General features: G+C 36.1%; 2 protein-coding genes across 3 annotated transcripts; one reads left to right on the top strand and one right to left on the bottom strand.

The window, feature by feature from the left end:
* Nucleotides 1–933: 933 nt before the first annotated feature.
* Nucleotides 934–18,462, top strand: LOC121732369 (glutaminyl-peptide cyclotransferase-like). Its single transcript, XM_042122232.1, has 5 exons — nucleotides 934–1,153; nucleotides 11,374–11,704; nucleotides 13,015–13,247; nucleotides 16,915–17,140; nucleotides 17,525–18,462. The coding sequence occupies exons 1-5, from the start codon at nucleotides 1,064–1,066 to the stop codon at nucleotides 17,674–17,676; spliced, it is 1,032 nt and encodes a 343-aa protein (XP_041978166.1). The 5' UTR covers nucleotides 934–1,063; the 3' UTR covers nucleotides 17,677–18,462.
* A 3,165-nt stretch (nucleotides 18,463–21,627) lies between these two features.
* Nucleotides 21,628–25,640, bottom strand: LOC121732368. 2 transcript variants are annotated; one of them, XM_042122231.1, is made up of 6 exons: nucleotides 25,160–25,640; nucleotides 24,865–25,013; nucleotides 24,478–24,655; nucleotides 24,119–24,312; nucleotides 23,005–23,184; nucleotides 21,628–22,711 (listed from the first exon to the last, which is right to left on the bottom strand). In XM_042122231.1, exons 2-6 carry the CDS (start codon nucleotides 25,006–25,008, stop codon nucleotides 21,860–21,862), a joined length of 1,548 nt encoding a protein of 515 aa, XP_041978165.1. In that variant the 5' UTR covers nucleotides 25,009–25,013; nucleotides 25,160–25,640; the 3' UTR covers nucleotides 21,628–21,859. The 2 variants fall into 2 exon arrangements, with proteins under 2 accessions (XP_041978165.1, XP_041978164.1); XM_042122230.1 differs by having other exon boundaries at nucleotides 21,629–22,711; nucleotides 24,865–25,016.
* Between the last annotated feature and the right edge of the window lie 1,029 nt (nucleotides 25,641–26,669).

Raw genomic sequence — 26,669 nt, 5'->3', positions numbered from 1 at the left:
GGGCGGTGGGTGTGAGTGTAGTGGGGTGGGGAAAAAAATGGAAAAGATGTTGGTTCAGAGACTTTAATTTTTCCCGAACCGGTGGTAGGCCTCATGTAGACACGACGTTCTAAAAGTGTTAACTTTGTTAACCTATTAACAGTTGCTCTGTTATACACTTCCTGTCACCTGTGCACCCAAAAAAAATTTAAATCGATCGGGTGGTGGGATGGGTTTGCCAGGCGGGCCAGCGTTAGTTAAAAGTAGGAAAATTATTATTATTTTCATGTGGGTTCAGCTGTGTTGGCTTTTTTTCTGACGCGAGATTAGTTATTATGTAATAAAAAAATTAGCTAGACAAAATATCGGTGGGAAGGTACCGAAAACAATTATTCTTGAAAACGTTAAATTTCAAATAGGTACGAAAATTCACCGATTTCAACAACTGTTTGGAAAAAAAAATTAGAGTCGCTGAACCTACATTTTTTTCCATTTTTTCCCCACCCCACTACACCCACACCCGCCGCCCACAGCAGCCAGCACGCAGATTATTATCAGAAAAGGTTGTTCAGGGAAGTAGCTAACGGAGTTTTAATACATCTGAAGCCACATGACCGATTTGGTCGCCTGCTCTCCGTCGATTAGTAAAATTAATGTTTTTTACTAACGTACTAAATATAAAATATTAATAAATGAATTCGATTATCGATATTTTACCGATAGCGGCACATCACTAATGATCTTTGACATTTGTGTGACGTCAACGAAATGTCAACAGAAATGGTGTGTTCCTATATTGTACCAATTTACTCTTTATTGCGTCACTTCGATTTCGCGAAATTTGATTAGCTATTGAAACATTCGAATGCACTGGCCAGTACACTGGGACAATAAATAAACTTCCCTGTGACACCTGTCTACTCTGCCTATGATGTGACAGAATATTTCAGTTTTCGCTGAACAGTGTTTGGAAATGGTTTTTTAGTTGTGTTGTTGAATTTAATTATAGCTAAATATTGTACAGTGACTTAAGTTAGAATTTAGAAATCTTAGCATTTAGGATAGTGCTAATTTATCAACAAAAATGGCTAACTTATTTACAAACTTATTGTGTGTCGCGATTTGCTTTTCTTTCGTGATAACAGATTCATCTTCAAAGTTTTACGAAGAAAAAGTAAGTAAAATTTCTTCATTAATTTGTATTTTGTATGCTACAAAATTTGACTGTAATTTCGGAGTTCTGTCATTAATCAGCTGTTATAACCAAACAACTTTTTTATTATTTTTACTGTTTATTAAAACGTTTATAAGACATTTTACATTAACAACATATCACACCAACTTTCGTAATAAATGTTTTAAACCTCGATTGTGGAAATTGCAGACACAAAATTCAATTGTTATGCGGCACCTGGGTGCCGTTTTGGCAGTTGATGGGTTAAATTGCCTCAAATTCTCTCTAACACTAATGAAAAAATACTGTGGTGATAAGAAATATAAATATTGGGAAACTATTTTGAAGCTATTGGAAATGTGATATTTCTGTTTATTGATTTATCAATAGCTGATGTTGCGTGTGACTATCTTGTTGCTAAAGAAATTACCAATACATTCATTAAACATTAATGATAAAAAGTAGTCAATGTTTTCTGAAGTTATTAATCAATCCTTTTCACCAAAAAAATCATAATATTCATTAAGTAATATATTTTTAGACAGTTGTAATTTTTTTATAGGTTTCTTTATCAGAGTTTAAATTATTTTAAATAAAAATTCATACATAATATTATAATTTTTCATAAAAATATATTAGCATGTTTAACCTTCAATCCCTAAGCCAGCTGCCGCATAACAATTGATAATCTCTTGAGTCTGCAATACCCGGGTATTTCGGTCTGCAATTGACACAAATTCGAAGTCTAGGATTTTCTTAATCTGCAATAAAGACATTTTGTTTCCAACCCTTCATTTTGCGCAGAGTAGGCAACACATTTTTATTTCCCACTTGACAGGAAAATTGACATTCATTTTATCTTCTACCTGCCCTGCCCCTACCTGGGAACTCCCCGGTATTATGTATAAGATGGGTCATTTTCATTTACACATGTAAAAGTGTGATAGCATGTTTTTTTTTTTTCGTTATGATTGAATGTCAAAAAATATTATTATACAATGGTATTCGACTAAATTTACCCCAGCAAGCATGTTTTACATTATTATTTTAATCAGTACAATTTTTTTTAAGTTTATGTAACCCAATGTCACGCAACGTGACGTGTGCAAAACCCAGATTTACGCATTTTCGACTCTGTATCTTTGTAACATACGGTTTACGGGTACTTTTGTTACTTTTTCCATCTTCTTAGATACTTATTTTGTCTAAAAAAAAAGTATTGTATCAATTTCAAAACAAATATTTTTTTTATGATGGACTTGCAAATTTTGTGATTGACTTTGGGGGTCACAAACATGGCCGTTTTTCTTTTCCCCATAACTTTAGTAAATTTTTTTTTCTATAACCAGCACTTCTCTGAACGTCACTTGACTGCTATTTGTAATCGGCCTTTTTCGTTGGAGCTAACGTTTTTGCATGAAGCTAAGATTATTTAATTTCTGTGTCTGCTTCAACTTTGTAAAGCATAACGCGTCAACGACATGTTTATAATCATGAAGTGATGGTGTATGATATCGATCTCGATTTTTAATATAAAGTTTGGTATAGTAATCAATATGCCTCTTTATAAATATCAACAGTCATGGACGTATTTCACGTAATGTTTTGCTAGACATGTTCAAATAATGTCACAGTCGTGGGGTTCCGAAACGTGGCTCGGTCTGTCTGTCTCCATTATCTTAACCGCTCTAGCTAGACATCTGAAATTTTTACAGATTATGTATTTCTGTTGCCGCTATAACAACAAATACTAAAAACAAAATAAAATTATAATTTAAGTGGGGCTCCAATACAACAAACGTGATTTTTTTGGCCTTTTTTGTTTGATATCAAAAATGGCAACAGGTAGGCACATGAAATTTTCACAAAGTCCTCAATTATATGTGCACTATAATAATTCATAATATTATTAAAATAAAATAAGATTTTAAGGGGGGCTCTCATACAAAAACACAATTTTTGGCTTATTTTCGCTCTATTATGGTACGGAACCCTTTGTGCGCGAGTCCGACGCGATTTTTTAAAATAAAAGTTTAATAATCAGATATTTGTTTAATTTTACCAACACTCACTACATAGTTTCATAGAAAATGTCCCAATCATGGATATAATTATCCCAGACGTGGGTACTATATTTTTTTAAATTAAGTTTTCTAGAAAAGTATGCAATTCTAAGCTTGACCACTCATACTTAAATACTTCAAATTAACATATTTTAATTTTTAACCATAAAACTTACGAATAATAAAAACTAAGGAAGAGTAACTCCGTCAAAAAAAGTGCACCAAAAGGCTACAAAATGTGACCCGAATACATGCATATTTATGCATGTGTTCGGTACACATTTTACACAGGTTGACATGACAATTTTGTCAAACTCATTTTACAATTTGTTTACATAGGTTTGTTTACTTACCTACTTTTTACGTAGCTTTTTACAATATTTTTGTTGTTAAAATGCCTAAATGCCCTGTGAAATGGTGTAGAAGTCATACAGATACGACTTTTAATACAGGAATAACCTTTCATCTGTAAGTGAATTGTTTAAAACTATGCTTAAATTTCTTGTATTTTTGTCGACCCAAAAAAGATGGTTTATTTAAGTTGGATGCTAGGGTATTTGCATAAAATTAAGCTGGTCTCTTTGTGTTTGTCTTATTAAATTTACATGTTATTCTAAAAGTGCAATAATCTTCTTCTTCTTCTTTAAAAAAAAAAAAAAAAAGAAAAAAAAAAAAAAGTGCAATAATCAAAAAATAATATAATTACAAAATTTTTACAAAGTCGCCATGGACAGTGTTATGCAAGATGTAACAATTTAATCATAAACGAAATTTTAGGGTCTGGCTGACATTATACTAAATGCATTAAAAGATAATATGGGTATTCTCATATTTCTTGCTACGGATTTTTTACAACAAAACAAAAAAGAACATGATGTAACTAATAAATTACGTTCAATCGACAAAAACAAAGTATTTCCTTTAATATTGTAGGTAAATGAACAAAAATAAAAAACAGCTAACTGTAAAATATTATATTGATTGTGAGTTATAAGTACAAATTTTACGTAAGTTTTTAATTTCAATTCTGTAATTTAGCATAGATTTTTGTAATCTGAAAACGTCTTCTCTAGGTGCTCGGACAGTTTTAGATTCGCCCGAATCGTACAAGGTTTGTTCATAATTATTACATATTGTATGTTATAATTATTATCAATGTCTTAAGGAGGAAAATGTTTGATTTTAAAATAATAATTATGTGCTCGTTTCTTCATGATAGTAGATGTGCTTGGTGTATACTGCATAATACTATCCACTTTTGACAATTATTATTAACTATGACAATGACAATAACCGCGCAGGCTGTCGTCCGGCGCGCAATATTATGATACGTTACTACTGGGATACGACCTTGACGAAAATCTGAATTGTCATATTTTAGTGTTCGAAAAGGACCCAAATTTAAAAACGGTTGAAGTATGGGAGTTACGTTTCCTTAGTTTTTATTATTCGTAGCATAAAACCTTCATAAAACATATAAAATTTAAAATTAGTCATTTTAACACTTAAAATGAAAATGACCCAGATAGGTGTTTTAAAAGTATTTAAAGTTGCTAAGGCAAATTTTTTATTTACTCTGTTTGCGAAAAAAATATGTAATGCTTAAAATACTATAAAATATTCCTAAACGCTATCCGTGGTCCAGTGGTTCAGAGGTCGGCTCTTGACTCGGAGGTCGTGGGTTCGATTCCCGCGTTGGAAACATGTTATTTCCAAGTTTGGTTAGGATAATGCAGGCTGATCACCTGATTGTCTGACAAGTAAGATGATCCATGCGTCGGATGGGCATGTAAAAAGTCGGTCCTGTGCCTGATCTCTCGCCAGTCGTGTCGGTCTGCCGTCCCACTGGGTTATGAGAGTAAAGGAATAGAGAGTGCTCTTGTGTACTGCGCACACACTTGGGCACTATAAAATTACTCCTGCGTAGCTGGCCTGGTTTCAATGAAACCGGCCACCGTCACCGAAACCGGTGTGGGAGCTATTATTATTATAAAATATTCGCATTACTTATAAAATTCGTAGAAGTTTAAGAAATCTATTGCAGGAAGAATTTAATATGTGGTTGTATTTCTGATTATAAATTGCGCCAGTACCTATTTTAGGTATTTGGGTCAATTTTTTTTTGCACTATTCATGGGCAAATGGCAATGCTATGTGGCCAGACTTACTCTGAATGCCATACTGTATTGACATAGTAAAGTGTTCGTTGTTATAGTAAATATGAGTAAATGGTATAACTATCAGGTATGATTTATTAAAAACATGCACGTACAAACGTTTTGAGCAGAGGTTCCCAAAGTATGCCCGTGTCAGCACAAATGTCAAAGCTACATGACGCAATTAGTTGACCTTTGTAAACTAGTAAAATAAATAACTCAGGTTCTAACAGTAATGGTAATTTTCGCTGGCCAGGGAAGAATTGCCGCAAAAAATATGAATAAGTATGCAGTAGATTACAGCTCGACAATTAGGCTTTAAATGAACGTGGCGAAAAAAAGAACTAACGCTGCGCTGCCATCAATAACATCATACAAAAACGTAATTTTTGACAGTTCTCTTTTACCAGCAGCACCCAGGTTCATATAAAGCAGAGGTTCCCAAACTTATTTAGTCTACAGCCCACTTTGAGTATAAATTATGTTTTAGCGCCCCCATATTGTTTGAATATAAAATGCATCCAGATAAAATAAATCACCCCCCAAGCCTGTACGCAACGCCCCCATTTTTTTCTGGGTCCCATAACGCCCCCTTCAGACCTTCAGCGCCCACAAGGGGGCGTTATCGCCCACTTTGGGAAAGGCTGATATAAAGCCTTGTCGCACTTTTAAAAACATTAAAAATATTATTAATATAATATTCATTTCTTTATTTAAATGTATACGTGGGAAAGCCATGCTTCGGCACGAATGGGCCGGCTCGACCGGAGAAATACCACGTTCTCACAGAAAACCGGCGTGAAACAGCGCTTGCGCTGTGTTTCGCCGAGTGAGTGAGTTTACCGGTGGCCCAATCCCTACCCTATTCCCTTCCTTACCCTCCCCTATTCCCTTCCCTTCCCATCCCTACCCTCCCTATTCCCTCTTAAAAGGCCGGCAACGCACCTTCAGCTCTTCTGATGCTGCGAGTGTCCATGGGCGACGGAAGTTGCTTTCCATCAGGTGACCCGTTTGCTCGTTTGCCCCCTTATTTAATTAAAAAAATTAAACCTTAGTCTACTTCCCCCATAATTAAGTGGGTAATTAAAAAGAACACAGTAAATAGGAAACTCAGAATAATAAAATAACTGTTTTTGTAACGAAGAGTAACTTATGAAGGATCCTCATTATACGAGGGCTGCTATTTATGTATCCGGAATTAAAAAAAGAAACAAACATATATCATTTAATATGGTTTTATTGCTTTTCAAAATATTCGCCGCGATGATCGACACACTTTTGCATACGCTGGAACCAATTTTCATAGCACTTTTTCCATTCTGATTGAGGTATCTCCAAAACGTGCATTTTGAACGCATCAACAGCCTCTTCGCGGCTCGAAAAACGTTGACCACGTAATTTGTTCTTCGCGTATGGAAATAAAAAGAAATCGTTAGGTGCCAAATCAGGGCTGTACGGCGGATGACCAGTCAATTCGATCTTTTGACCCTCCAAAAACTGAGTTGTTTCAGCTGAGGTGTGACAGCAGCATTGTCGTGATGTAATATGATTCTGCGTTGTCGGTTGTCCTTTCTTATTTCTTCAAAGACTTCTGGTAAGCAAATGGTCGTATACCATTCAGAATTAACCGTTTTACGATTCTCTAATGGCACTGTAGCCACATGTCCATTAATTCCAAAAAAACAGGCGACCATTTGCTTCAAAGTACTTTTTGCACGAGTAACTTTTGTTGGTTTCGGCTCATATTGGAACACCCGCACCGTTGACTGTTGTTTAGTTTCGGGGTCATATGCATAGATCCAAGATTCATCACCTGTGTAGATATTATAAACGGCTTTTGACGTACCACGGTTGTATTTTTTTATCATTTTTTTGCACCAATCGACACGAGCCCGTTTTTGATCGATTGTCAAGTTGTGCGGAATCCAACGCGAACATATTTTTTTTACAGCCAAACGTTCGTGTAATATCTTATGTAAGCTCGTCATACTTATGCCTAAGGACGCCTCTATCTCGCGATATGTAACATGACGATCACGCATTATTAGTTCCCGCACAGCATCTATATTTTGTGGGACAACAGCTGTTTTTGGGCGACCTTCTTTATTTTCATCCGTGAGCATAGACCGCCCACGATTAAACTCACTGTACCAGTGATAAACAGTGGTTTTTGATGGTGCTTCATCTCCAAAAGTTGCGGTGAGTTGAATAAAGCACTGTTGTTGATTTAGGCCACGCCGAAAATCGTAGTAAATCATTGCACGAAAATGTTCACGCGTTAAATCCATGGCAAATGAAGACACGCAATTTTCAAAATGACGCCACAATGGAAAAATAATTGACAGTCACATGAAACAAAATGTATTCTTCAACCAAAGAGTTCTATTTTCAAATGTTGTAATTACTTTTTAAATATTGTTCTTGTAAGTGGCCAGTTCCGGATACATAAATAGCAGCCCTCGTAATATGTATAATTAAAGAAATATGAATGTAGTAGAGAATATTTTAAGGTCAACGTGTACGTGCGCTATAGTAACATTAATTAATGTCTTAGATTGTGACCCTGGGTCGCATGTCTGTTTAGAGCAGCTATCCCCAACCTGCGGCCCGCGGGCCGCATGCTGCCCGCCGCGCCGCGCGCCGGGACTTTTATTATATTTGTGGCCCGTGTGATGTTAAACCATTTTGAAATTCACACCCATCGGTAAAATAATGCAAAGTCGTCGTGAAAGCCGTGGAATTTGCTCGACTTTTAAAATGTTCATTTTGGAAAACGTTATTTTTTAACCCATAAAAATTTTTGTTGTGGCACGCGATGCCCAAAATAAAATATGTTTGTGGCCCGTATGAAAAAAAGGTTGGTTGGTTTAGAGGAATGAAAAAGTTGCACAGAATAGTAAATATTAAATTCATAACCCAACTTTACGAGAAATCGAATTATTGTAAACGCTCTACTTCTCTTCTTCATTGAGAACTAGATGTTGCCCGCAGGCCGCAACTTCATTTCGTTACATTTTTCCAAACAGTAAATTTAACTATTCTTCTTCCATATCAAAATTCATCTAAATCGGATAAGTCGTAAAGATTTTATAATATTGGACAAGTCGGGTAAAGATTTTATAGACGAACAGCGATGCAAATTATTATCTATCTCAATTCTCATTTATCGACCTCTGTGGCTCAGTGGTGAGCGCGTTGGTAGCTCAAGCCGGGGGTCGCGGGTTCGAATCCCGCCGACGGAACGAAAAGTTTTCAAAGTTCCTGGGTCATGGATGTGTATTAAATATGTGTATCATATAATAAAAATCTTAAATGTATGTATAGTATAAAAGTATTAAATATATTTCCGTTGTCTGGTACCCGTAACACAAGTCCTTCAAATACTTAACACGGGGCCAGACTGACGTGGTGTGAAGCGTCCATAGATATTATTATTATTATTCTCACGGAAATTCCAAGATAAAATAACTAACAAAATTTAAAATGTAGAGAACCGAATAATTATTTTAATCTAAAGATTAAAGTTTTTCTAATTTAATTTTCATAACGACAATGTCATCCACGTAAACAGCGTCGTAAAAGCAGTAAAAGCGAGGACCGCTTGAATTTCACACTAAGATTCAGCGATCCGTAACAATATCTTTCTAGTCGTTATTATATTTTAAGTAAATTGAATTGTTTGCTTTCCAACTACGTCAGGCCATTCTTGTATTTATGCAGGATTTATACGTGGGAGAGTCATGCTTCGGCACGAATGGGCCGGCTCGACCGGAGAAATACAACGTTCTCATAGAAAACCGGCGTGGAACAGTGCTTGCGCTGTGTTTCGCCGAGTGAGTGAGTTTACCGGAGGCCCAATCCCCTACCCTATTCCCTTTCCTACCCTCCCCTATTCCCTTCCCTTCCTATCCCTACCCTCCCCTATTCCCTCTAAAAGGCCGGCAACGCACCTGCAGCTCTTTTGATGCTGCGAGTGTCCATGGGCGACGGAAGTTGCTTTTCATCAGGTGACCCCTTTGCTCGTTTGCCCCCTTATTTCATAAAAAAAAAGTTTGTTTCTTTGGGACGCATCACGATGCATCATAGCCAATGGCTTGTCGCTTTTAAAATTTAAAAGGTATTCATTCATAATAATAATATTATAAATGCGAAAGTGTATCTATCCCCTTTATTAGTATACCTTTGGTAGTACCTCTTTGTCGCAGAAAAATGTATGGTTCCTATGTATGTTAAATATTTTACAAGGTTGCGGGAAACATCTTCTTAGTTATTATACTTATAAAATTAAGAGACTATAACTGAGCTTTAACTGCCGAGCATTCAACAAATTAATTTCGATACCGACCTCTAGGGAAAGTATTCAATTAACTTTAGATTGCAAACTACAAATACAGAAGGTTTGCGTTACCTACGACTTTCTTAATCTCTACACACGCGAATGATCGCGTGGACTCTTTCATGTGTAAGATGTGGGAGTAAAAAGAACTTTCTTAAAGTTGTTTTTACTCCCACCCGTGAACTTTGACTTCTATAGTCAAAGAGCGTGGCCACACTGCTCTTTTGCGTTACGATTTGGATGCGTCGCCGCAGCGGCAATAGATTTGAGACCCTTGTTTGGCCATTATGAACTTTTTGTGTAACTCGAAGCGGCCTTTAGCATGCACAATCGACGACGATCTTGGACGATCATAGACGTATATGCTACACGATAGTAATCGCTTATTTTGTCCATCATGGAAAAACGTTAGCATTTCATACATAGTTATTGGTTTGCTACTTATGAATAAAGCGTAGCATTACTATGTAATATTTGCGTTACGTCCTCAGGCAGAGAATGAAAAAGAGATGAAGTACGAAAAGAGATGAAGGATGATTGATGCTGCACCCACGCCGTCACGATCTTGTTTTATACTCGCGTGACAGGTGACTTTGCCGCAACGCAGATGTGGATCACACTGTATATTCCGTCCCAACAACGCAACGCACCGCACCGCAACAAAGCAATGTGGCTTCGCTCTTATTACGTCTCAGAGGACAGAGTTTTCTATTAGTGGATATTTCTTAGGACACAAAGGCTATGTCAAAGACGAAAATAACTCGGAACAATTTCTCTCGACTCTCGAGTCTGGAGAATTTATGTAACCCTAGTAGTTTACTACCATTTGAATGTTTACAACGAGTATTGATCTGTCGGGATTTTTTGATTTCCGCCGTGTCAAGTGTTGTCGTAAATCTAATCACCTATCGCTGAAAATTCTTGCTAACTTATCAATACGTATCGATCCTATCTTCAAAATATGTTCTATGATATTTTATATTATGTCTGTTTTGTGACGACAATATTTTTTTTTACAAATCATAATATTTATTAAATATACTTATGCACTTTGCGAGTATGATTGTTTTAAATATTATTTAATGAAATGTGTCCATAACCCATCTAATAAAAATAATAAAATAAAATAAAATTTAAAATTTATTTTTCACACAACTTAACATAGTAGGTATTTAACATATTAAATTAGAGTGTGAACTGGAGCCTAAGCTAGGATACCCTGTGTTTCAGGTCTCCAGGTCTCACCCGCGGATATGAGGACTTAACATTAATATTTATCATGGTTTTCTAAAGTGTGTGTGTGTGTGTGTGTGTGTGTGTGTGTGTGTGTGTGTGTGTGTGTGTGTGTGTGTGTGTAGGTGTGTGTGTGTGGTGTGTGTGTTTGTGTGTGTGTGTGTGTGTGTGTGTGTGTGTGTGTGTGTGTGTGTGTGTGTGTGTGTGTGTGTGTGTGTGTGTGTGTGTGTGTGTATGTATGTATGTATGTGCGTGTGTGTGTGTGTGTGTGTGTGAGTGTGTGTGTGTGTGTGTGTGTGTGTGTGTGTGGGTGGGTGGGTGTGTGTGTGTGTATGTGTGTGTGTGTGTGTGTGTGTGTACTTTACGATACTATACTTTACGATACGATCTGAATCTCTCGCTGTGTAAATTATTTCATAACCATATTCACAGAAATTTCACGAGCCCTACGACCTAACGGACCAAGATATAATCGACATAGCCAAGCTATCAGACAAGCGCCATTTTAAACAAGTGCTTAACGAGATCCTGATACCCAGGGTGGTGGGTACTCCCAACCATGAGAAGGTGGGGAACTATATCGCTGATCAGATGAAGAGCCTGGGATGGGATGTAACGGAGGACGTCTTCCCTGACAAAACTCCAGTGTTCGGGACGCTGAACTTCAGGAATATCATCGCTACCCTGAATCCTGACGCTGACCGGTACCTGGTGCTGGCCTGCCATTATGACAGCAAGTATACGAGGGAACACCATTTTGTTGGTTAGTTTTCTATGACTCCTAGGATGACGTGCTAATTTCTGGTCCTAACCTTATTAGGCTTATGTAAATTCTAACTTTATAAAGCTATACGAGCGAACTATACAAGCTTTTATTTAACTTGCTCTGTATGCGGCGGCTGTATTGCGGTGGAATTTTGGTACTCAATTTTGAAGTAGATTTATTCTAAAATCTTTTAGTAAATAGATAAAAGTCGAAACACCACATACATGTACAGCTCATACAACATTATGCGGGCGTTCTAGAATGAAGATGGTCTGTTAACTTAATTACTACTGTATACGAGGGTGTAACAAAACTGAGTGATAATACTTTAGGGCAGAGGTCACCAAGTCCATATTAAGTAGGGTTGCCATCACCTTTATTGCCGTCGCCGGTCTAGCACAACAAAAATCCCGGACATTTTGCCGAAATATGGCTATTTCCCCGGACACCCATTAAAAACAATTTACTACTACGTCCCAATTTTTTCAACAAAAATTTGTAAACATTTGAATTCGTACTTGATTTTGATCAAAGAAGAAAGAAAGTGTGTATGCTTAGCGAGTTTTTATCTTTCGTTTATTGCTTCCTGGCTAAAAAGTTGGATTTCTCTCAACAAAAGTCTCCGGACCCCGGACGCTCTTCAAACTAGGACAAATCCGGGGAAATCCGGACGGATGGCAACCCTAATATTAAGAAATAAAAAGACCTTCGCGGTCCACACATAAAAAAAATTAAACAGGTATTTATTTACATTGATGAGAAAAGTGTCAATTTTCGGAGCTAATTATCTCTCTGATGTTTGGAGTGAAATTATAGGTGCAAGCTATTGCCAGTATTAAATGCTGGATGTTCATCAGTGAGTCGAGACCGAAATTGATTTTTAACGTATTGAAAATGCTTGGTCCGCACACAGTGGGTCGGCGGTCCGGATGCGGACCGCGGTCCGCCATTTGGTGACCCCTGCTTTAGGGTGTGTTACATATTATTCTGTCCCATAAGTCATAACTCTCATATATTATTATTTATTAGAGTTCGCTGTAAACGCCTCAGCGTCATTTGTTATCCCATACAAAAGTTAAAAAAAAAACTTATTCTATACACAATACAAATCATGAGCTCTTAAATCCATCCACTTTACGTCTTTATACAGTCAGTATAAGGACGTAAAGAGAATGGATTTAAGAGCTCATAATAGGGGCCCAGGGGACGAAACACACCCTAAAGTATTACCAGTTATCACCGATTATCACTTAGTTTTGTTACACCCTGTGTATTATACGATGTTAGTTACGGGCATTTCCTTCTAGGTGCGACCGATTCAGCGGTCCCCTGCGCCATGATGATTAATCTAGCTAAGGTGATGGCGAAGAACATGGAACACTTGAAGGAATCCTCTCCCAGTCTCATGTTCATCTTTTTCGATGGCGAGGAGGCGTTCAGACAGTGGGGACCCAAGGACTCCATCTACGGAGCCCGACATCTAGCGAAGATGTGGCACAGAATGGATTATAAAGATGGCGCGAATCATCTGCAGAGAATGGTAAGTTTCACTGTTTTAAGACACTACATTAAAAATACGCGTGGACTGTCGCGGTTAAGCTATTGCATTGCTATATACATTTTGCTATGATAAAATCATAATATAGGTTGGAAAATACAGCTACATAAATTATGGACGAGGGATTTTTTATCAATATGGTAAATTCTCTGGGTGGTCAAATCTTTATTTGTGCGTTTATCAAAATCGGTTCAGCAGTTTCGATCACTGCTGATATTTGTATATAAAAATGTGTTTCATTAGGTTAATCAAAACAAGTTGTTAATTCATAAAAGAAACCGGCTCATTATATCAGTAAATATTAATACAATAATCTACATAATAACAGACACGTTGGTGTGTTTTAATATAATATATAATACGTTATTTACATAATAAAGGCAAAAATAAGAATAATCAGTGACATCACTATTATCTTTTGTATGGGCAACTAAACGAAATGTTTACTTCTTGCTATACTGTTTGTGCATTACCCCGTTAATAATAAAAATATCGGCCAAGTGCGAGTCGGACTCGCCATGGATTTAAATTGTGGAATCGCGCACGAACGGCTCCTTGCCGTCATTGAGCGAAAGTAGGCAAAAAGTCTGTTTTTTGTATGGGAGCCGCCCTTATTTATTTATTATAATATTTTGATATATTATTATTATAAATTAATATTAAAGTACAAATATAATTAAGGATTTTGAGAATATTTTAATTACGAGCAAGAAAGGCTAAAAAACTCATGTTTGTCGTATTCGTAACTCGTATGGGAGCCTCCAAGGAGCCCTAAAATATTACTTAATTTTATTTTGTTTTTTGGGTTCCGTACCCAAAGGGTAAAAACGGGACCTATTACTAAGACTTCGATGTCTGTCTGTCCATCTGTCTGTCTCCAGGCTGTATCTTAAGAACCGCTATAGCAAGATTTCTGCAATTTTCACAGATTGTGTATATCTGTTGCCGCTATAACAACAAATACTAAAAACAAAATAAATAAATAAATTCAATATTTAAGGGGAACTCCCATACAACAAACGTAATTTTTTTGCTATTTTTTGCTCGATGCCAATAATGGCAATAGTGGTCACTTGAAATATTGACAAAATACTCAGTTGTATTTATAATTTAACAATTAATAATACAATTTAAATAAAATAAATAATTAAGGGGGGCTCCCATACAAAAAATACATTTTTTATCTATTTTTGCTCTATAATGGTAAGGAAACCTTCGTGCGCGAGTCCAACTCGCACTCGGCCGATTTTATTAGTATTTGTTGCTATAGCGGCAACAGAAATACACAAGCTGTAATATTTCATTTAACGCTCACCCTAATTTGTTAGGCGACACTATTTAACACCTTTTTGGCTAAAACGTATTGGTTCTATTGCGTTTAGGAAGTATTTTGTAATGCACAATGCGTAATATTATTCGGCCGAACCAATTTAGATGAATAATAATGCGGGTGACAACCCGTCAGTCACAATGGTTAGTAATTACGGCGTATGCGCGCGGAATAGAAAAGAGAACGGATGGCTGAGGTCAGCACTTGTCACCTTGTGAATATCCGAGTTTAGATCATAAAGTTAATATACCTAGCGGAATAGAGCAACAATCTCGAGCTGTCAAACGAAACCGAAATTGGTTTCATCTGTGTGTAAAAATATGTGTACCTATACACTTACACAAGCATGATTAAACATGATTTCTATGAGATTAAGTTGTTAACGTGCGGCACGTGCCGACTGGACGTCAAAAAAGAGTTCTGCTGTCATGTATCATACGTCTCTGTTTACCACGCAGTGTTACTGATAGTGACATCTCTCTTGCTCAGGCCTTTGTTTCTCTATTCCACTAGGTATATTAACTTTATGGTTTGGGTACGTTGTAAGTGCTTGATGAAGTTAGAACTCTACCAGTCAAAAAAGTTTGGGTTTGTACCACGGAGCTAAGACGTATTAGCTCCGTGGTTTGTACTAACAATTAGTGCACTGTGGTCGGTGGAGCACCTTAAAATATTTAAACACATATTATACACTTTACACTGCAGACGTCAGACGTGGTTTAATTTTGTAAATTTAAACTATAATAATACTAGATATTTTGTACGTAGTAGAGCCATGCTTCAGCACGAATGGGCCGGCTCGACCGGACCACCACGACAACCGAAATACCACGGGCTCACAGAAAACTGGCGTAAAACAGCGCTTGCGCTGTGTTTCGCCGAGTGAGTGAGTTTTAGGAGGCCCAATCCCCTACCCTATTCCCTTCCCTACCCTTCCTTACCCTCCCCTTTTCCCTCTTAAAAGGCCGACAACGCACCTGCAGCTCTTCTGATGTTGCGATTGTGGGTATGGGTGTCGGATGTTGCTTTCCATCAGGTGACCCGTTTGCTCGTTTGCCCCCTTATTTCATTTAAAAAAAAGATATGTCGCCCGCAACTCCGTTGCGCCAAAATGAGTTTGTCGCGCGGGAACCGTACATTTCTGCGGGATAAAAAGTACCCTTATGTCCTTTCCGGGTATATCTGCATACCTACCAAACAGCAAAATCGGTTCAGCGGTTTGAACGTGAAGAGGTAATAGACAGACCGACACACTTTTGCATATTTTGTAATATTAGTATGGATAATGAACTAAATCATCGAGCAAGGAGACTACTTGCTAGAACACTATCTTGCTTTCACATTTCAATCAATGTTAGTTAACCATCCATAAATAGAAAAGCCGCGCATATAAATTGTCGCTACTGAGTTCTATAATAAGTAATTTAATGAAATACTAGCCGGTTTTATTCCAAGATTTCTAGATTCTCGGAGAAATTCCTGAGAAATAAAATTGAGCCCTTTAGATCTATACTAGTTAGTTAGAAAACTTGCAAAACCGGCTGCATACTCGATATCACTAGAATATGCTAGAATGCTGTACCTATTTAGCCGCAAATTTCTAGACTGAAAGACTATCTCATTTCTATGAATATTGAATAGCTCCGCTGTGTATCGATTTCTCTCGTTTTCACTGAATTTTTATTTACCTACTTACGTCTCTAACTTAGCTTATTCGCGTGAAAAATAGTTTACATTTTATTATATCTGTTTACAATAATGCACACTTAAAATAGTTTTTATTATTCGTAGCTTAGAAGTGATTATTTAATTAAGAGGATACACCAGGGGCTAGAGAAATGAAAAAAAAGTACGTGTAATATCTATAGCTGTCTCCCTTACCTCAAGCCTATACCGCAGAACGGGATAGAGACAACTGCAGAAAATCCAGAAAATCAACGATTCGTTGTCCCCTGATTCCTTCTCCAAAACTTAACCGATTTAAGTACTTTTTTCATTAAAGATTAAAAAAGGCTTGAGCTGTGTTCCTATGTTTTGCTTTTTTTGTATAATATAGCCAAATCTGTTTTCTGGACGTTTGAACACAGCGGAAAATCTGGCCATTTTTTTGGGTTTTTGAACGTTCATATCTTATTTAATAATTAAATTATGAAAAAAAAGAAAACATAGGGACATTGTATTAGTGGCCGTAGATATTCAGGAAAAAAATTATAATTCTACTAGCATTATCCACGGAGGAAACAGGGGACAACGTTTGTATGGAAAAAAGGGTGGTGTGGACTCCTCTTAAGAAGCCTAACCTAACCTCTTTTATTTCAGGACGTCCTAGTCCTCCTAGACTTGCTGGGGACACCAGACCCGACCTTCTACAGCTATTTCAAGGCCACGGAGAAGTGGTACGTGCGACTCGCAGCGGCCGAGCAGCGGCTGAGCGAGCTGAACCAACTCTCCCGCTACTCCAGAGGAAAGCCCGACCAGGTTTACTTCAAGCTGGCCACGTCCAATGCCGTGATTGAGGACGACCATATACCGTTCTTGAGACGAGGTAAATATGATGGATGGACGGTAGTTGTAAAAGTTATTCTTTCTAATGTAAAAATGGGTGTGTCTTTTACCTCTTCACGTTTAATCGGCTGACCCGTTTTGGATTTTTGGTATGGAGATATTGTTAGAGACGAGAAAGAACATAAAATAGTTTTTGTTGCGAAAAAATGTAAGATAGCAAGTCAAGGCAAGATTCAAGCCTAATGCCTGTTTTTACCAACGGTCTCCTAACGCTAAGTGTTCCCTAGCGATCTTTGCGGGTCAAGTATCTCTTAAAACAAACACATTAAAAAAAAACTAATGTTTTGCAAACGTTCTTACGCCCTAAGGACGAATAAAACACGGGTGCGTTTATTTTGTCTAACCGGCATTCTATAATTTCCAGACGTGGACGTCCTGCACGTGATCCCCAACCCGTTCCCGTCGGTCTGGCACACCGCGCGCGATGACATGGCCGCTCTCGACTTCAGCACCATAGACAACCTCAACAAGATATTCCGCGTCTTCGTCGCCGAGTACCTCAGCGTCACACCCTAGCGCCGGTGGAAGCTGCGATACATCCTCCGCGTCTAGACCTCCATTCAAACTGACAGGTGACAGCTGTCACACTGACATAATACGTCACGCGTCGAACTGACTGATGACAGCTGTCACACTGACTAATGACAAAACTTGAATATTAAACAGTAGTGTAGGCCATCTAGGTAGACCATTTCTAGATAATCGCTAGGTCGGTCGCTCACGCGTTCGACTTATTGATGTGTGGAGTAAGTTTGATTTTAAGGCAGCTACTCTACTGTATGATATTTAAATTGTGCAGATATATGCCAAACTGACATATGACATGATAAGTCAGTTTTTTACTCTATGACATTCTTGTGATTACATCGACGAACGGCGAAATCGATATTACAATGGTCCAGTTATTAAATAAAAATCGATTTTTAGATTCTTCTTTCTTCCTAACGGTTAGGAAATAGTAAACTGCTATTTTTGGACGAATATTATAGTTGTGCTTAGGCTACTTACTTAAATTTTACTTTTGTTTTTTTATTATTGTAGCCTTTTTTACGTGATACCAAATTTTTGCAATCTGCTAACCGTCCAGTGTTATGAATGGTCGATTTAAGCATAAACGCACAGTAGAATATGAAAAATGAGTAATATGGTGCAATTTTACACATAATATAGTAAATACAAGTAAATATAAAAAATACTCATTGTAAATTAGTACAAAAACTAATTCTCAGATTGCAATAATAAAACATCTCATAATATGGTATAGCAAGATGACATATTTTTATTTATTAAACAAGTTATTTATTTCTTAAACTTACTTTATTTTTATATTATGTTTTATTGCCTTCAAATTATACTAAGCTGCATTTTTTAAAATATTATTAGATAAAATGTAAATAATGTTTTAAGGTGTTAACATATTTTTAATGGAATAATAACTTTCGCTAAAGCCTATTTATACCATAATATTGTATGGTTTATAAAATTATACTGTTAAGCTTTAAATTGTTATTTAGAGCTGAATTGTTATTTGTTGTACATTCCAATTATTGTAATAAGATAATTAATTATGTCTAAATTATATTTACAAATCTTAATGCATTACTTATGTGATTGTTTTATTTTAAACGAATCCATATTTTGTATTTTTTTTTTAATGAAATAAGGGGGCAAATGAGCAAACGGGTCACCTGATGGAAAGCATCTTCCGTCGCCCATGGACACCCGCAGCATAAGAAGAGTTGCAGGTGCGTTGCCGGTCTTTTAAGAGGGAATAGGGTAATAGGGGAGGGTAGGGATGGGGAGGGAATAGGGGAGGGTAGGGAAGGGAATAGGGTAGGGGATTGGACCTCCGGTAAACTCACTCACTCGGCGAAACACAGCGCAAGCGCTGTTTCACGCCGGTTTTCTGTGAGAACGTGGTATTTCTCCGGTCGAGCCGGCCTATTCGTGCCGAAGCATGGCTCTCCCACGTATGATATCGATCGAAACATAGATATTCCTACTAATAATTTAAAGCCTATTTGTCGTTATAAACGTTTTATAGTGCGACAAGCTAGGAATAATAAAAACTGGATGACCGGGCGCGCACTAGCGGCCAAGCCGCGACAACCAGGGCTGCGGCGGCCACAGGGATAGATACCATAATATGTAACCGCCATAGACACCTGGCCGTAACGCGACCAGCGGCCACACCATACTTTCGATGGCCTCCGCGGCCTGGCCGCTAGTGCGCGCCCGGGCTAAGAGCCAGTCCACGCGGCGCGTTGCGTCGACGCATCGCTGCCGTTGCGTTGTTTTACATACAAAATACCAAGGTCACACGGCGCGCTGCGTCGTCACAACGCGCACATAACGGACAGCAGCCACCGAGACGAAGCGAGAGGGGAAGCGGGAGAGCAATAAGACTGCTTCGTTATAAGTAATAACGATGCGATGACGCAGCGCCCGTGTGGTCGGCTATGCGTCAAACGGCATCGCCGCGTCGATGCAATGCGCCGTGTGGACTACCTCTAAGGCGCTTTGCATACGACGGGGCAGGCGGGCCGGTCAATTACCAACGCACACAGAGGGCAAAAAGACCGCGCCGCAGGTGTCCGGCGGGCACTGGCAGCGCGGCATGTCCGCGGCTGCCCGCTGTTTACATGCAGTAACGTAGATGGCGGCGCGGGGCGGCTGGCTCTATTCTCTCTATCTCCACTAGAACGAACGTACTGCAGTACTGACTGCCTCCGCCCGTCGTGTGCTTTGTGTATGCGGCGAGGGCAGACGCGGTCTTTATTGCTTCGTGGACAAAAAGCGCCCCCGCCCACGTTCATTTAAAGCGTTGTCGCTCTGTAAAGGAGAGATTGAGTGTCTAACAATCGGCACTCGTTGGCCAAATAGACTTTGGCCAGCGGTTCTAAAAATTTTGGTGGTGGGACGCTTTTAAGATGTATCATTTTTAAATAATTTTTCTTAAATATTTTATAACATTTATTACATCGATCTTGTAAAAAAGGTATACAATGTAAAAAGGGTGTGCTATACAAAATTCATAAGAACGAGTCACAGCTTGGCAATTAATAAAATAATGTGTGACAATTTCTAATTGGAAAACATGCAATAATTATTTTCAGTTTCTTGTAAGCATACATACTCATTATCATAATAATATTATACCTACTATATTATGCTGACAAACTTTTATTGTTATAAATTTATAATTTTCAAACGAAAATCACAAATGGTATAGCTATTTGTGGCAGTTAATTTTTTATTATATCTAGATTGTAGAGGTTATTACTTAAACAATATTATAAAGTGAGCGAGATAAACGTCTTCATCTATCTCTCTCACGCACAAAGTTTGCCGTTGAAATTGGTTGCTACGCTGACTCTATTAAACAATCTTTTAAGATTTAATTATAACTAGTATTTACCTACTTCAGATTTATAAGAATAGCTGTAAGTATGCACTGGATAATAATAGTATGTCCGAGATTATCTAAAGGTTATAGAAATAACTTATAGCTATATCTATATTATAGCTATTCTTTACCAGTAAACACCAACATAATATAATCCATTTACCAACAAATATCCCACTTAAAACAATATTCTGACCCTCTTACTAAAATATATTCACACAGCGTATTCAAGGTCCACAGCTGTCTTTGGGTGCCATGTGACTTTTTCAATATACCAGACAAAAACAATTTGCTGTAAAAATATTATTTTAGTAAGGGGTAAATTAACATATTACAAACATTTAAGGCGGGGATTAATCTCAATCCAAAACTATAACTTGGCACACAACCAAAGACCAAGCGCATACGCATCGCAATAAGATTCATTTTAGCTTAGCATAAAACTGATGGCACTCGAGCGGATTTTCTCTATTTTTCATATATCTTTGGAAATAAACATTATGAAACAAAATTGTTCGGTTAAAGAATTTTTAATATAGATTTACTATCAATTTATTCAAACAAAATGTATAATTATCCTAGTTAATACTTATATTTCGATGATGAATAGATGAATAGATTTTTATCGGAGGTGAGTTTGTAAATAAATTACAGCCTAAGTATTAAGTTTTATTAAAATGTTTATGGTTTAAGGTATTTTAAATATTGTGCTTTATACCTCATATTTTTTAAAACTTCGTTATTATATTGGAACTAGGTAAACCGGAAGTCGCGAAATAACAAATTGGGGTTTATCCTCGCCTTAAGTAGGTATTTACATTTTTATATAATATTATTAGTTACTACTAGCTACACAAATAAGTTAATAAAACGTTCCACTTTTATCCTGATTGCTGAAAAATAAGGAGCAAGAGATTTTTTAGTCTTTAATCATTGGCAAATCGAAGTCAATACGTTAATAAAACACACGTAATTATAACAATACCTTGCACTTTAGAATTTGTCAAAATATGAAATGAAATAAAGAATCTATAAAACTGTTGGATAAAAAGACAATAAGTAAAAGTTAAATTATGGTATGGACGGATTAATCCATAAATTAAAAGAAGGAGATATAAGTGATTTTGTTAATTTTGCTTAGCTTTTTTATTGCATTGACTTCAAAACCAATAAATAATATGTTTTTAAACACTAATACATATAATCCTATAATATTACATCTAGAACATCACAATCTACATTACACAAGCAGTACATTTTCATACTCAAGAGTAAAAATTCATTAACCAATTTTTAGAATATACTATCTAAAAATGAACCTTTAAATTTCATTAAAGCCCTCATTTCAAGATCATTGATTTTCCTATCAATTGCATCTTGAATATTTTCAGCTACTTGGGTATTGGGTATTGAATTATGGCTTTTATCATTCGTCATTTCAATTTCATTGGATATTTCACTAGCACTATCGGACTTAACTATTTCATTTTGTAATTCTGTGTTAGTTTTAACTTCATCTTGTTCCATATTTGCATCCTCTGTATAGTTTAGTTTAATTTGTGAAGTATCAACATTTAAATCAATTGTTTCTTTATCATATATTTCATCATGCATTTCTATTTCATTGCTAGCTCTTGAATTGTTTAATTTGTTGCTTGTAATAATATTGTTTTGTGTATGTTTAAAAGACATTTCCTCATGTTCAATATTGTTCACTTTTATATCTGACATTATTTCATTATCATTATTCGTTAAGTTTTCATTCATACCAGTTAGTGATTGAGTAGAATCTTCATCGTTTGGTATATCTGCATTTGTTTCAAGTACATTCACATTGTGTGTTATATTTTCATGATCATTATGAATGTTTTCATTAGTAAATTCATCTGCTTTTGTATCATCCTCTATGTTGTTTTGGGTGAAATTTATTTCCATAGTTTTATTATAAGTAAAACTTATTAGGGAAGGAGAATCTTCATCATCATCAATAAACTTCGTTTTGATTTTTTTCGCTGCTTTCTTACTACATTTGCTAGGTTCCTCATCATTGACTTTTCTTTTTGATTTCTTTATCTTTGTTCCTGATGCATCTTTGTTCTTTTTAGTACTAGCACTTGAGACAGATGTATTTGTAACATTGGTATTCTGTAATATAATAAAAATCAATTAGTACTTCTTTGTTTATCCATACTAATATTATAAATGCGATAGTCTGTCAATCTGTCTGTTACCTCGTCACGCCTACACCACTGAACGGATTTCGCTGAATTTTAGTATGTAGATACTTTGAGTCCCGGGAAAGGACATGGGATACTTTTTATCCCGGAAAAATGTACGGTTTCCGCGCGATAAACGAATTTTGACACAACGGAGTTGCGGGCGTCATCTAGTGTTTTATAAATATATAATTGTTGTTATGTTAATTTATTGTAACTTACCATCAAAATAGATTTCAAATGGTCTGTTCTTACAACCAAATCTTTAGTAAAAGTGTCTAATAAGACAAGAGTTTTAAGCTTTTGTCTGATATTTTTGTTACTTATTTCAAAGTCAGCAGTGTTGATGGTAATGCTGGGATTGATGAACTTACTGACACTTAAGAGCATGGTAAGATCTTTCTGCAAATTGCAATGAAGAGTTTAATTAATAATACATACCGGGTAGAATTGTATAACATTGGCACAATTATAATATCTAGATGAAAAAAGCACTATGAGATGGTGTCTTTACTCCTTTCAAAAACAGTTCCTTTTTATGTTGGCACTTCACATTGCTATTTGTATTTGCGTATTTGATATATTCGCTAATCACCATGTGTAGACGGTATGTGTGACAAAGTATTGGCCTTCTTTCCCTATTTGACAAATATAACCAATAACAAATACACATACCTTTGTCGGTTTATAACGCACATCAAAGGAGTCAAATAGGCAAGTAAACAAAATCAAGTAAATATTTGGTATTTGACGTCTATGTGTGGAAGGCCGTTTTTGCCTTTATTTCCTCGTTTGTGTTACATACATCAATTATTTTGCCAAATGCAACAAATAGCCAATAAAAATAGCCATGTGAAGTGCCACCATTATATAAAAAAAGTAAACTGAGTATCCCATAGTACTATTTTAAATACCAAGACAGAAATTGATTCATAGTAATTAAGCAGAGCTTTTTCAAGTCAAACGCTAGTTGTGATTTGACAGCACCCAACTACATTATCTAAATCCACCATCTGCCTTTAAACATTATCTCTGAAAGTACCTAATACTAATTAAGTAATTACTAATAATAATATTTCAATCTTTATATATAAAACTCAAAGGTGACTGACTGACTTGGTGATCTATCAACGCACAGCCAAAACCACTGGACAGATCGGGCTGAAATTTGGTATGTAGGTAGATGTTATGACGTAGGCATCCGCTAAGAAAGGATTTTGATCAATTCTTCTCCCAATGGGTCAAAATAGGGGATGAAAGTTTGTATATACTTGCTAACGCAAGCAAAGCTAACACAAGCAAAGCCGCGGGCAAAAGCTCGTATAGTATAACTTACAAACACATCCATTGAAGTAATCCATATTCTGAATTCTGCTTCAAACACCATTTTGCCAATTTCTTTAGTCATTTTATCATTCTTCAATATCAAGACACTCCAACAACGTCGATAGTAAGAATTACTCAAATCCATTGACTGTATAAAGACATTTTTTTTTAAATATGGATTAGTAGAATTAATGGAAATATCATCTGAAAATATAAAATTACTTGATTAAGTGAAATTACTGCTCTAATATTGTATTAGAAATTTATAGACAATCATTGTTTAGGGAAGGAAGTAGAAGTATAATTATACAATATCCAAAATTATATTACATTATACCATAGATTATACCATACTAAAAAATTAACTACCTTCAGTGTATTTAGTCCATTTTAACAATATTTCTTTCCAATATTCAATCTCATGATTTTCTTGGCATAGAATTAACACTGGGTTATCTAATAAACTCTGGATAGAAGCAATAAATAAGGAAACAAGCACAGTCTTGCCACTATTAGATGCATCATTAAGTATGACCCCTGGGTTTTTCTGTAAATATATATTAAACTGTATTATGTAGTAGTAGCATTAGAGCGAGATGAAAATAAAAACTTAGGGGGAGGCCTTTGCTTAGCAGTGGTACAGCATAGGCTCTTAAAAAAGTAGTTATTTAAGTATACCATGTCAAGAACGTATTTACTTAATTGAATGATTGAAAAATGAATTAGTGATTAGAAACAAAACCTAACACTTCTTACCTTTTTAAATACTTTGTAAAGGCCTCTTAACCCATCAATTTGATTTTTCCGTAGAATTCTACAGTTATCCACATAAACATCGCCATCATCCCCTTTAGAAAGGTATAACCTTTCAGGAAACTGGTTACAAGGTGGTACACTCATATTGACTGCTGAAAAAATAATATACATAATATTATAAGTTATAACATAACATTAATAAAGTACAATTCTTTAGAATTAACATAAATATCACTATGATTAAGCCAAGACTATGTAATATTGAATTCTTACACTGATAATGTCAATAACTTACCTGTTACAATGGTTAGGATGATAAACTTTGGTTCAATCTATTTAGAATCGTAAGAGTCATTATTAAAATATATAACATTTCCAAATAAAACAGAGCAACAAACACAGAAACACTAGTTTTGTGTACTTCCTCCTCCTCAAACTCTTGCATTATTTGTCGGTTACGGTATACATGGTCCCAAAACATTTGTGGAGCTGTTTGAGGACTTTGAACGACAGACACATATAACACACTTGTTGACCAGTAAATAATTACATAGACGCAGTAAACAATCCTTCAATATTTGCGTACCTATATCACTTAGAAACTAAACTGAGTCTTGCTGTTATAAATATGTTGCATCCATACAATATAGACTCGATGTTTTGGGATTAAAATGATTTATAGGAACCTAATACATTAAATTTCATAGTTTTTAACACGAAAGTTATGTATAATGGAGAAAATATGGAAAAATAAACAAAAATTATCCGACTGGCAAAAATTGTTGACTTCATTACTTGCCACTTGTCAATGTCAATTGTCAAAATATGACAAAATTTTTTTCTTCTTAATGTTTTTCACAGAAACATAAAATGTGGGTTGGATGTAAAAATATTACATTATTTGTAAAAAAGGGGCGGGGCCGGGCGCCATTTTTTTTTTGGATTTTGGATTTCTATTTTTGACAGATTTTTGCCGAGTATCCAGTGGCACTTCAGCTATATAACCATGGCCAGTGTCAAGTATTATTTAAATGGCGGGAAAACAGTATTGTATTGTTCTACGAATAATATAGTTTTTATTATTTGTAGGTATTGTTGCATGATACAATTTTCAGCATCGTTTCTTTATATCGTCAGGTCAAAAGTCTAGTCATAGTCGAAGTAAAAAGTTAATACAGTCAAGGAGTCAAGTCGGTCGATTCAGTAAAGTGGTAGACGCTTTACTGAATCTTTCGATGGAGTTTTGGAGGGAACACAAAATAGCTCGTTTCTGGATATTGCATCACTTTCCTACACTTGTGCTCGATAAAGAATATATAATGGTTAATATCCTACAAATATTACACAATTTTAGGAAAATAATACAAAAACACAACATTACTCTTTCACATTCCCGACAAAACTCCATGTCAAAAAGATGGCATTTTTATTTTTTATTGTAACTTGTACGCCACAAAACTCTCTCTCGATATACTATAAATAAATAAAAAACATTTTATGGACAATGTAGTATGTCATAGACATAATATAATGCTATATTATGTCTATGGTAGTATGTAGTCGCGTTATGTCAAACCCAGCCAACAGAATATCACAATTAACATCATCCGACCAAGGTCTGTCAACTGCCTAGGAATCAATTTCCTCGATGGTACCATCGGTAATCGGTAGGATGAGTTTGACTTAACGCGTCCAAATTACTCCACGATCTACATACGAATCAACTTCTCTGATAGTACATTCAGCTTACTCACATTGTTCTACTTAGTTAATTAATAATACTTTAACTGATATCACGATTCGTG

This window comes from Aricia agestis, chromosome 12 (genome assembly GCF_905147365.1).
Source record: "Aricia agestis chromosome 12, ilAriAges1.1, whole genome shotgun sequence".
NCBI classification, from domain to species: Eukaryota; Metazoa; Arthropoda; class Insecta; order Lepidoptera; family Lycaenidae; genus Aricia; species Aricia agestis.
The sequence above is the reverse complement of the archived record's forward strand: the minus strand, read 5'-3'. Positions and strand labels throughout refer to the sequence as shown.

Bases quoted from the DNA above. Each gene is read 5' to 3' on its own strand.
- LOC121732368 (XM_042122231.1), bottom strand. From the start codon at position 25,008: ATGAGTGTACCACCTTGTAACCAGTTTCCTGAAAGGTTATACCTTTCT. The intron at 24,656-24,864 runs GTAAGAAGTGTT...ATATATTTACAG, and splicing joins TTTACAAAGTATTTAAAAAG to AAAAACCCAGGGGTCATACT. The intron at 22,712-23,004 runs GTAAGTTACAAT...ATTATATTACAG, and splicing joins ATTTGAAATCTATTTTGATG to AATACCAATGTTACAAATAC.
- LOC121732369 (XM_042122232.1), top strand. From the start codon at position 1,064: ATGGCTAACTTATTTACAAACTTATTGTGTGTCGCGATTTGCTTTTCT. The intron at 11,705-13,014 runs GTTAGTTTTCTA...ATTTCCTTCTAG, and splicing joins GAGGGAACACCATTTTGTTG to GTGCGACCGATTCAGCGGTC. The intron at 17,141-17,524 runs GTAAATATGATG...TATAATTTCCAG, and splicing joins TATACCGTTCTTGAGACGAG to ACGTGGACGTCCTGCACGTG.